The sequence below is a fragment of the Diadema setosum genome, chromosome 4 (genome assembly GCF_964275005.1).
Source record: "Diadema setosum chromosome 4, eeDiaSeto1, whole genome shotgun sequence".
Taxonomy (NCBI): Eukaryota; Metazoa; Echinodermata; class Echinoidea; order Diadematoida; family Diadematidae; genus Diadema; species Diadema setosum.
In genome coordinates, this window is record NC_092688.1 from 42,621,692 (window position 1) to 42,634,278 (window position 12,587).

The 12,587-nt window shown below is 37.7% G+C and overlaps 1 protein-coding gene across 1 annotated transcript in view; it reads left to right on the forward strand.

Annotated features, from left to right (window-relative positions):
* The first annotated feature begins 11,506 nt into the window (after positions 1-11,506).
* The window catches only part of LOC140227286 (TLC domain-containing protein 2-like), a 29,705-nt gene continuing 28,624 nt past the window's right edge, over positions 11,507-12,587 (forward strand). The window contains exon 1 of the mRNA XM_072307709.1: positions 11,507-11,863. Coding sequence (XP_072163810.1) covers positions 11,625-11,863 — 239 coding nt within the window. The 5' untranslated portion in view covers positions 11,507-11,624. The remainder of the gene's footprint in view (positions 11,864-12,587) is intronic.

Genomic DNA, 12,587 nt, shown 5'->3' on the forward strand with positions numbered 1-12,587 from the left:
TATTATACACGTATGTAGTACGTCGCAGGCGGTCGATGAGTAAAAGTACACTCCCAATCACTCTAGGGACGGTGCGCTTCACTCGCGTGCTGGTAATCTGAGCGCCTCTACGTTATTGACGGTACAATGTAGCTATTTACCATGTTTACAGTCCATAAACTTAACTCTCTCTCTCTCTCCCTCACGCCTCCCTGGTCAGTGACAATCAAGAGTGAAGCGAAATACCGTGGTTGTACCGTCACCGCGCACCGACTCCAGAGCTGACATGCAATAGACTCGTCATGGACTACCAAAGTTCACTCTTTTAACTGATCTCTTTCCAATTCTCGATTTGTGGATATTGAACTCCCTCAAACTCAGTGGCCTAAATTACAGAGACGTCAGAACGATGTAGCTCGCATCGTTTTTCTGCCGACTGAACGCACCCATCACCTTGCCGATATTATCCCCTTTTTTTCTCCTTTTCTGAACTGGTTACCAATCAATTCTCTCGTATCACCTTTTGTTGTCGTTGCCTGTTTTTCCACTGCGTTCAAGGTCATAATCCATGCATATCGTCAGTAATCTCGTCATGTAATCCTGCTCGAAAATTACCCCCCCCCCTCTCAAATTCTTGTGTCCTTATCATCCCAAAATTGAATCTCTATGCAGCAACCTTTCAGGCATATTGAAGCGTAAATCATCTGAATCATTTTTAAGAATCATCTTAGAATGTTTCTGTTCACTTCTTGATTAATAATGTGTCAGTTTCTGCATCTTCTTTTATGTGTTTTTTCTTTTCACTGCTGTTTCGAACATTCTGCACAGTGATTTTGACAGATTATAAGTCGCATCAATTATGATTTTGATTATTATAATAAAAAAGGAAAAAGAACAAGAAAAAATGCAGTCAAACAGACATCCAAATATCACAAGAGCTAATTTGCTTTAGCTGATTCGGATGAATCCCTTAACAAAACAACACCAACTCGTCATGAGGGTGGGTTGTTGAGAAGTATATCTTACCTTACACACACACACACACACACACGCACACACACACACATATATATATATATATATGTATATATATATATATATATATATATATATAGAGAGAGAGAGAGAGAGAGAGAGAGAGGCTTATATATACATGATGTTTGTTTCGGCGTGGATTCAGAAATACCATGTCATTTTCGAGAGACAAAACCGTATCGTCTGTTTAAGGACACAGTTGCTATGATAGCGCAATATCCATTGACATACAAATAGTCAGGGCCGGCGGAGCGTTTTCAAAAGTGTGGGGCCCACTTCCGGGTTTCATGAGCTAACAAGCAAAAAAAAAAAATGGTCCTCAGCTCATCTCTCCCCTTCCATTTCCGGGTTTCTTCAGCTGACAAGCAAAAAAAAAAAAATCAATAACAAATAAAGGTCTTTAGTGAAAAACATAACCTTACCGCGCTCACACTTCAAGATCTCTATCTATTTCTATTAAGTGCCACTTACGTACTTCCGGGTTAAAAAAAAAGTGTGGGGGCCCAGAGTGATGACACCTTATGTATTCCTTTGTATGGTGCACAAAAAGTGTAGGGGCCCGAGCCCCCACGGCCCCCACGGTTCCGCCGGCCATGATAGTAAGTAAGCCAAGGTTAGAGTCCGATAAATAGTATTTAAAACGAACGAGCTTTTGTCGACTTACCATCACCCCAGCAGCCTTAACAGTTGCAACTATGAAATAGTCTTCTCCTGAGTGCTTCCCCGAAGATGGAAAAAAAAAAGTTTGTTTGTGAATGAATATAGATATATTATATTTATCATTATCATTATCATTATTGTTGTTATTATTGTTGTTTTAATGAACGTTATTTTTATCATAATTTCATTTTTATGATTACCAGTATCATTATTATTATTATTATTATTATTATTATTATTATTATTATTATTATTATTATTATTATTATCCTCATTATTATTATTATTATTTGTTCCTTGTTTTGTCTTTTTATTTTTTTTTTCATCGCATAACTATTTAAGACCCACTATTGGATTCATTACACCAGCGAGGTGGGTAATACTTCCCCGCCCTTGACTTTCAACAAATAATAATTATGTACTAGACCGTGAGCTCACTCTGAGAAATATGTGTGATTATAACATCATTTTGTGAATGTCTGTTCTGTTTTAGCGAAATAAGGTCTTAATCGAAGTGTCCTGTACTTTTGAAATAAATATCATATTGAAATACTTCTTTGCACAAACATCCCCCACACACGTATATGCCTGCACATAAGTAAACTTTATACACAATCTATATGTAATACACAATATATATTTACACACACTGACATTACTATTTTCGAGAACACGTTATAGTACCAGCGAAAACAGTTTAGATTTTTGTAGCTTATTGCGCTATAAAGATAAGATTTGCCCTTGACAGAGAACATTTATTCGAGAATGCTAAAAGCATTAGATTAGCTATCTGTTCGGTGAAGATAATTTGCTTGCCAGTCAGCTTAGATTTTTCCAGGTACGTTTATTTTATCTTTTTTTCTTCTTCTTCTTCGTGTTTTGTTGAACTGAACTGACCGAGATTACGTCATAAAGTAAAAACTAAACCAGTCCTGTAAATGTGTATAGCATTGTGCAGTTTGTGGAGCTTGCATGTGGTAGAGCATTATAAAGAAAACAATAAATCGACGACACCTCCCCCCCCCCTCACCAATAACAACTGGATTCAAAGTAAAAACAGATTATCAAACACTCTTCGATGAAAGGTATAGCCTTATTAAGTGTAAAAATCAATAATTTAACAGAATTGAATAACTTATTAGTTGAGACTACATATTCTTTATATTGCAACATTATGTTCCTATTTATTTGTACAGCGGTTGGTAACCGAGGTAAATTTTCTTTAAGATATTATGGTGAGGTGATTATTCTTGCATTGAACTCGCTCTACATAATGGTAAAAACAGGTAAGTCACTCGATCGACACTAGCAACACGACTGTCGTGAGTCAACTCGTCATATTGTACGATTACGTAATTACGTAACATCGGCAAAGGAAACCCAGCAAATGCATGTCCCTCAGTTGCAGACGTTGATCGATTTCTGTCAATATGACAAGGTGCCGTGACGACTCCAATCTGGATAGTAGTAGCCTGAGTTCCGTCCTTTTTTCCTTGGTGCGATATTTTGTCAAGGGTGCAAATTTTCTGATTGCCCGGCAATAAATCGTGAGACTGCGCGCCCAGTTTTTCTCGGGCATCGCAGTTCTCGGCGTATCGCATGAATCCTAGGGTGTCACGCCCTCATACGGCTTGTCGCGTACACTGAATCGCCGCTCGAGTAAAAAGAGTAATGTGCAGCTAGAAGCAGAGGAGTGTGGACGTGCTTGAACAATAAAGTAGATATGATTGCTTGATGAATTAAATACACTGTCAACATAATACACTATGTCTCTTAATGTGCAAATGCTTGAGTCTTGAAATTACTGTGATTGGCATAAAGTGATAACAAATACGATAGTTCGAGTTGATTTTGATGATGGTATACATAATTTATACAGCACGCTCAAACAATACGGGACTGAAGTTCCATTCAAATTGGAGCTGTCTATAATAAGTATTATTAGAATATTAAAACTGTTAAATCTTAAAGTGCTTTCACGGAAAGTCGGCATACGGAAAGCCGACATTTTTCATATATAGTGCTCAGATTTTAATTCACATTTATTCATAGTTTTCTGCATTGAACATATCACAAATGAAATGCAGTCATTTTTCCAAAACAGCCTAAGACGTAGGGCTATCTATCAAAATTAAGTGTAAAAAAGCTTTGTGTTTTAGTGTATCGTTTGCACGATTTACAAGGAATTTGCTACTTCAGGAAAACATTTTATTTTGTTATGTTGATTTCCTTTAAGGAAATATGGAGTTCTAATGGACTTCTTTCTTCGTTGACGGCTGTTATGATAAAAAGGATATTGTCAACAAAACTAATCAATACCAAAAAATTAAATGCGCATTTGGAATAAGATAGGTATATCAATATCAATATTTTATACTATTATACTATTATACTTTATACTTTTCCAAAATCTGTAACAGTATAAACGGATGTACCAGAGTGTGTGCGGTATAAATTAAATCAACTGAATTGTTGTGCGGGATAGTTATATTCACAACTATTTCAGCAAAATAGATGGTGAAATATTTTAGTTGATATTGATTACAATTTGAATTAAACATGAATTGTCCAAGATGAAATAAATATCAATCTTTTATTCTCACAATTTTATGATTAAAGAAACAAAGCAGAAGTATACGTGCTCTGGTATGAAGTTCATAGCCCCTTCTTTTCTATACACCAAAGCACTTTGAAAAACAAGCAGTGAACTGTCGTGACTCATATTTTTTTTTTTTCATTTCCCATCTGATAAGATGGTTGGATAGCTCATATTCAGCTGCACTAGCTGGTCTTGGGGTCCAGCTTGGGGCGATCCACTTCACCTGGTTATGAACCCTGCTCTTCGCGATGAATGAATCATATATTATTACACATCATATTATTATATCTTGAACTTTATTTACAATGAAAAAAAAATCTACTGTCGTGATCCGAGAAGCGATGACTTCAAATGGAATTTTACTAAGTCATAACTTTTGAACGTTTGGTCCACTTTTCCTCAAATTTCGCTGATGACTATTTGTGTTCTATCAAAAGTTCTGCATTCACTTAAGCAAAGGGTTTTGAGTGAACATCCACATTCCTCTCTCTATCTCCCGCATGTTGAATTACGATGGAGTTCTAACAAAGTTTAATGACCTGAGACGTGCAGAAAGAAGATGCATTGTTCAATCTCGCACAGGTGCCTTCTGTGGGGGTATATAGGCAATTTCTATTAAAAAAAAAAAAAAAAAACTCTTATTGGCGTTTTGCGTCATATAAAAAGGAGAGAAAGAAAAGTTTCTAAGGTAGGGCGAGAAGACAAGCTGTCGAAGAAAAAAAAAAAGCTGAGTCTCCTTGTTCACAACGAGAATGCAGTAAGGCGACTTATTGAAAGCTGCTCATATCAGGATCTGTTCAGGACGTGCATGCTCTTAATCACTTGCCTGCTATTATATCCTAACACTGCTCAGACTGCAAATGCCTTATCAATGTGGCTCGCATCAGATTTGATATTATTTTTGTTTTCTTTTGTATCTGGACCAAGAAAGGTACGGACGGACAGATTATTATTATCTTTCGGTGAGAAAATAATGAAGCTGATTACTGTTACATTTATTACATGTGGAAATTATTATCTGTCCTCAGGAGAACAATAATTACGATACGGCATTCACTGAATTTGAAATTTACAAAAATATAGTTTTCATGTTTGTTTGTTTTTGTTCTTTTACATCGGAAGCTGAAGCAGCATGTTTTCCCCTGTATAGGCCTATATTGACCAATCCTAACGTATTAACTAAAAACATTGTCCTTGGCTTTCAGACAGCAAAGTTTGGGGAAAGGATAAGTTTTTGAACAACAGATAGCGCTGTTTATCTACACCGTGCAGTACACCGTGTCAGTGCGGTCCAGCCGTGTACGTGGGCTTTAACTTGCTAAAAGCCTATTCAAATGTAGTCACATACATGCCGGATCATCCCGGATTTGATCCGGGTGATCCGGGGAAATATCCATGTTGACGTCTTGGGCACCCTCGGAGGTCCGTGTAGGTCCGTGTAGGTGCGGGGACATCCAGTAGGCCAACACGGCAACTTTTGGAGGTCAAAAACATCCGGCGTCATCTGGGGACTGCCATGTTGGCAGAGCAACCCGGGATGGTCCGTTTGCATGGCTTGACGAGAACGAGAAGAAGGTTGATGAAAATTCAAAATCAGCTCGCTTTTTATGGTAGATTTTCGTCTGCCGGAGTGGTACGTGTAGCTGCCGCGTTGGTACGTGTAGACGACATGGTGGTCCATGTAGACGCCGTGTAGACGTCGTGCTCTTCTGACATGGACCGTGTATTTGCCGGATGAGTCTGGCACGGTCCGTATAAGCGCCGTGTAGATGCCGTGCTATTCCGGCCTTATCAGTGTAGCTGCCGTGTTGATATCGTGTGTACAGTCATCAACGCTCGTCGATGCTCCATCCAGGGCAAAACTATCCCGGAACTCTCCGGATCAACGCCGGCATGATCCAGGGATCAACGTGTAGATCGTTGAGGATCCGTGTTTGTATGTGACCTGGGCTTTAGGGTCGAACTGGTGAAAGGAGCTTTACACTTTCATTGATCGCATTAGGGATCATCACCGGATCGTTGTTCCTGGATCATCTGTACTGTTTCCGGCATGACCATGTTGACTCCGTGAAGTCATCCGTCATGATCCTTGATCATTCGGCATGCCCGTGGAAAAAAAAAATAATTAACATCCCGGACATCACGGATGAAAATCAGTACAACCCAGGTGAATCGATCCGTGCTCTTCCTTGATGTCCATGTTAGCTCCGTATCGTTTCCGCTGTACGTGGTCCGCGTTCATTCCTTGTCTGTCCGTGTTAGGCACCGTACTTGTCCGTGTAGACTCCGTACTTGCCCGCTTACGCACCCAGTTAGGATCGTATTTACACCGGCATTGAGAGGAAAATCGGTGATTTTGCACACCTGAACACCACGGATGACGATCCGTGGTCATCCGTGAAGCGATCCGTGAAAGTGTAAAAGCCAAAAGCCAAAACAAAAAACAAAAAACAAAAAACAAAACAAAACAACAACAACAACAAAACTAAACTAAACAAGAAGAAGAAAAAAAAAAAGCTCACGTGACCGACACTGAGCAAACAAAGCCCACGAGACGCAAAAGAGGTTCGCGAGACCAAAGAGATTAATCTCTTTGCGCGAGACCGACACTGGGCAAAGAAGGTCCATGAGACCGATAAGATAAACAGCGCCATCTACAAACTAATGACATAGTGCGTAGTTTAGTACATTGTACATTGTACTATTAGGGGTGTCCTAATACTAGTGGCATAATGAAGAAAATGAGTAATGGGAAAAGGGATCGGACTTGGTAAGGTGTTACCGCGTCAGTTGCCCGTTCTAATCCCCCCCCCCCGTAATTTTCTAAAGATCTTTATTAATCATGTGTGTGTTGCTGTGTGAGTGCTATAGTGCAAAAAATGATAAAAATCATTAAAAGCGTGCGCCAGATCTTTTCTTTTTTCTTTTTTTTTTTGCATGTTAACTCCCCGACAATTTTAGGTATTCTTGCTTCCCCTCCCTTTATTATATAAAATGATTTGAACAAATCTATGCACTTCTTTGGCTTTTACAGTCTAGTGAGATCTTCAAAGAAAATGTGACTGCAATCAATGTCAAATCTGATTAATATTGCCTCATTCCAATAATCTTGATGTGCTAGTTTATAACACTTCTTCATGACATAAAAATTGTACATTCACAGACCATCTTTTTTTACTTTTTATTTTTTGTTTAGGAAGCAGTGGAATTTATCCCCGAAGCCATCCTGCCCCCTCCTACATACACTCACACAGAAAAAAAAAAACAACCCAAAACCAATATTAAAATGATGTGCATATCATTCAGGTTCGCCTACTAGAAAAACGTCAAGTTGCGAAATCAAGTTAACAAGGAAATATTTCACAAAATGATCAATGTCACAGCGCACAACTGCTTTACACGATGTGGAGGGCGCGTAGTAATCAGCGAAGGTGTGGATTTAGTATGAATTCACAGAAAATCACGTAATCGTCTATTAAGGTATATTTTTGTCATGATTTATAATAGGAAAAGAGAAAGCAACCATGAAAACATCAATTTGTTCCTTCAAAACTTTACCGTTTTGAGGAGAATGATTATAAAACTATCATAAACGCATGCCAATATACGAGGATCCACCGCCGCGATTTAAAAAAGTTTTCATCAATTGAATTTCGTATGCTTACAGAGACAAATTGGTTCTCTGAAACTTGGCAGTCGGGTAGGATATCTATATACCAAAACAGCAAATAAGCCTATACTATCAACTAGGAAATAGTGGCTTTATCCACAAGTCCTCCATTGACCTAAACACTTTTATGATCTCGTCTCTCAAATAATAAACTGTTCGTCCTTACATTCCGGTAAATTCAAATCAAAAGAGTTTTCACTGATAAGCACTGAATTTGCAGTCTTACGTAAAATACCGTAATCCGCATTGTACTATATATTATAGGCCTGTACAGATACATGTCAACGCCCTGCACTTGATGAGCGCAATCTGGGCCTTGCCGTCATCTCTCTCTCAGAATTCATCATGAACAATATTCTGCAGTTAATTTATTTATTTATTTATTTATTTATTTATTTATTTATTTATTTATTTATTTATTTATTTATTTATTCATTCATTTGTTTGTTTGTTTGTTTATTTGTTCATTCTTTTGCTTATTTGTTTATTTATTTGCTTATTTATTTACCTATTTATTTATCTATTTACTGTACCTCTGAGAGCATGACTTCGCTAAATCTGTATTTTCTTTTGCTGGTACAAAATTTGGGGATTCTCTTGATAGAAATATATGAGAAGTGTTAAGTTTGATACCTTTACCTATTAATAAAAGAAATTTAAAGAACTTTGTATATTTCAGAATGAGCTCTATCTTTGTAAGCCTTAATTTCAAGTCCCATTTTTACCACTTATAACACTCCTTTTCCTTTATTTGGGGGAGTTTATATTCCATGCCTCACGTGCCCTGGTTTTGACCCACCATCTTCCTCTTCCTCCTTCCATTTATTTAGCATATAGGTATGATTCTCTTCCTGCCAGTAATTCCACGCTTACTTACTGTCCTCTCCTCTTTACCCTCATTACAAGCATGACAAGAGAGTTATCTCTTGTTTGTTAATATGTCTGTATTTATGTGTACTTTGTCTCTGTCTTACTTTACTTTCTTTGCCTCGTTTTATCATTTTGTAACAACAGTTTTATTTATGAGGAGACTGCAGACTACAGGCCTTGCTTTTTAGCTGACCCATGATCCAACCATTTCTTTTTCTGTACTTGTCTTGGAAATACAAAATGATATTGCATATTGTTTATATAGTTTGTTTTTTCATCGCATTGCTGTATCATTATGTGCATTCTAATGTTAGTTGTAACCATATCTGTTGGGAATGACTTAAAACGAAACGAAACGAAAACGACTGCGCACATTCTGATAATAAACGGCATTTATACTCTTGTTATATATGCAATACTGTAACTGTATTGTGCATGTATGCATATCATTTAAAGAATAGTAACGTACAACTATAACTTTTATCATGAAACCTGACTATAAAACTTTACATTTTGTTGATATCTTGTTTATAGGTATATCTTATTTTCTTTATTTTCTGTTATTATTCGATCTGGGCCCCGTTTTATCAAAAGATAAAATCGATTTTAAATTTCCTTATCACACAGAGTGCCATAGACTTACAGTTGAAATCAACTATATAATCAATTTTAACTCTTCATAAAACAGGGCCCAGGTCTGGACTTTTCTACCTGCCCTCCGTTTTTCATTCACAAACACTGATTATTCGGGATAAACAAGTTTGCTTTCATGGTGTCCCTACCGTGATCATATCACTTTGTACAACCCGAACCGCAATTTCAATCTAGCTGGCTTTCAACCTAGTAGGTCAATATAAAGCGGAACCTCAACGCATGAGTAAACACATCGTTTCTGTCCTTCAAGGCACAAAAGTAAAAATTGCAAAAATTTACTTTTGTCTTTCACTTGCAAATGCCCTAAAAAAGGATAACAAAAGACCACTTAAACACACTGAGAGACATGAATGAAATAGAAAAATAAGTTTTCTTTCTCTTTATCTCTATATAACCTCAAACAATATCAAAGTGGGAAACGTAAGGGGGAAAATGAGTAATTTCTGTCAACTCAAACTTCAAATGACATATAATAGCAATCATTTAGCAATTAAGGGCCCCATAAACATGATAAAATAAAGTAAAGAATTAACTTTATTTCATTTATTCAATTTAGTAATTTAAAAATTCATGTGACAAATTCGAGAACCAAATATGATTTACAATTTTCCTAATTTGAGAAATCAATTCAAAATCCTACCATTTTTCTAATATTGCTTCTTCTCTCATTTCATTTGAATTTGGATTAAACAGATGATTCTTCATTTTCCTCTATTATTTTTAGCCTCTATTGATTTTTTTTTTTACTTCAAATATATTATTGAGATTATAGGTATACTTTCGCAACTGAATACATGTTTTTCATTGTCTTTTGTTCTTATGGTTACATGGAAGAGCATCTACACTTGTTCATTTTTGCAATATTTACTTTTGTGCCTTGGAAGAGAAAAACAGAGTTGTTCACTCATGCGTAAAGTTTCCTTTTTATATACTATACACACTAAGACAAAAATACCTTTAAGTTTGGTATCTTCGCGGGCCCTAATTACAAATGTAAATTCGCAGTAATTTTGAAATTACTTTCATGGTAAACACGTAAAGAGCATAACGCTCCATTCATAATTCTGACATCAAGATGGACTGATTAATTGCAAATTTCCAGGCAACCTATTAGTACTTGGGGTTGATTTTTGTTTTTTCCGGCCGGCGAAGTGTTTAGAATTACAAAGTATGGTGAATTTTGACAGCAAGTTGCGAATCAATAATTAAGTCCCAGAAATTGCTATGAGATTGATAACAGTAGCAACTTTTGTATAAAACGGATTCGACATCAAACGGAAAGTTCTGTTTGATTTAGGGACTTACGATTGATTCTTGCGAATCAACGGCCTGACAGAGTAAATTTTGTAGTGATATGACATATCATTGACACATCACGTAGCTTGAGGAGCCGTTTGTGTGATCTAATTTACTCAGAACATGGAGTAGAACTTTGCTAATTTGATGAAAATGAAATACAACAAGAACAATCTCAACAGCAGCAAAGTAGCCTGTGTTTACAGCCTGTTTACGAGTTCAGTGTCACGCAGCGATGCGACTTCCCGACTCAAATCGGAACGAGGTCGCATGAATTCATAAAACAGAACGTCAAATGCAAAGGGTGTGTACCCACGATACCCTCCGATACGAACAGATACGACTGCGTATACTGAAAGCGTGCTGCGTCAGGATTTCAGTGATTAGTTCCGGTGCGAAAGTTTTTGTTGTTACGAAACCATGTTGTTGATGTTATTTTATTTTTCCTGTTAACGAAGCGCTCTCCCCGCCCAACCAAACCGCGTGTATGTGTGTGTGTAAAATACTAGTACTACAATGTGTGAGCATGCTTGTGTGTGTGTGTGAGGTGCTGTGGAAGCGTTGGAGGACGTGTAGGTAATGAATGGAGCAAATACGAGCAGGGATGTATTGGTAACGCTACGTTGGATCTGTGTTGCGACGCACGTCAGGGCTAGCTATCCTAGCTGGACAAGTGAAAATCTTGTTTGAGGACTCATGCTCATGCCGATTCCAAGGCAAACGATTACAACAGTTGGTAGACTTATACTCGGATCACTGATGAGAAGATGATATATATCAAGCAAACACTCTGAGAGGAATTATCTATGTGACCAATATTTCGGAGAATCATAAGTGGAATACCGGAATAACTAACGTGAAATGGATCAAATCGAGTCAAATTTACGACGGCATGTTGACGACGTGAACGAAATGAGGGCCGTGTGGTCAACGGTACTCTACACTCTCTTCGGGGCAGTTCTGGGCTTCCAGTGCTACAACCAGGCGCTGAACTACGTACCAGCGCCCGACAGGTATTCCGGCGGAAATAGGTTCAAATGGCGCAACGTTATGGCCTCTTTTCTTCATGCTTTTCTGACAGGAACTGGTTCTTTATATTGGTAAGTTACCTTAGATATTACCATTGTTACATAACAGGTTTTTATATTCATGAAAATCGGTAGTAGATCTGTAGTTTACATCAAAAAATGATGTCAATCCAATGCGCAATGATGGGAGGGGGCGGGGGTGTTTGTGTAACGTTAATAGACTTAAATATTTTTAGTAGGGCCTACAGAGTGAAAATTCGCGAGATGGCTAGATCTACGTAGGTTCTAAAAAATCATGTATTGAAACTTTCATTGATAGGGTCTAAGTCAATACTAATAGTCCAAATTCAGCTTTCTGAAAGTTATCCTAGTTCTAGCAAGGAAGAGGGTGTCTAGCTAGTGGTTGGGATGGATTTTACATTTCCAAAACGTTATCTAACGTTAATAGTGGTTAAGGCTCTAGCTGCTGAGCCTACATTATATATTGTATGTCTAAACGTTAAACCTGGCTCTCATCCCCCAAGCTTCATACAGCCAGTCACCCCCCCCCCCCCACACACACACACACACATCCCCTTTCTATCAGTCAAAGTCAATCACATGAGCTGGAGTGAGTAGAGTATGTGTATAAAGTAAATAAAGTGAACCCTTTGTGTGCTTTGAGTACCAATTGGCACACTGGCACAGAAAGGGTTAAAAATGCAGCTTGGTATTCTGAAAGGTATCTACACATTTTCTTCACCATCACCCTCTGACCAAGACAATTGAGACATGTAGGCCTAGATCTACATGTAAA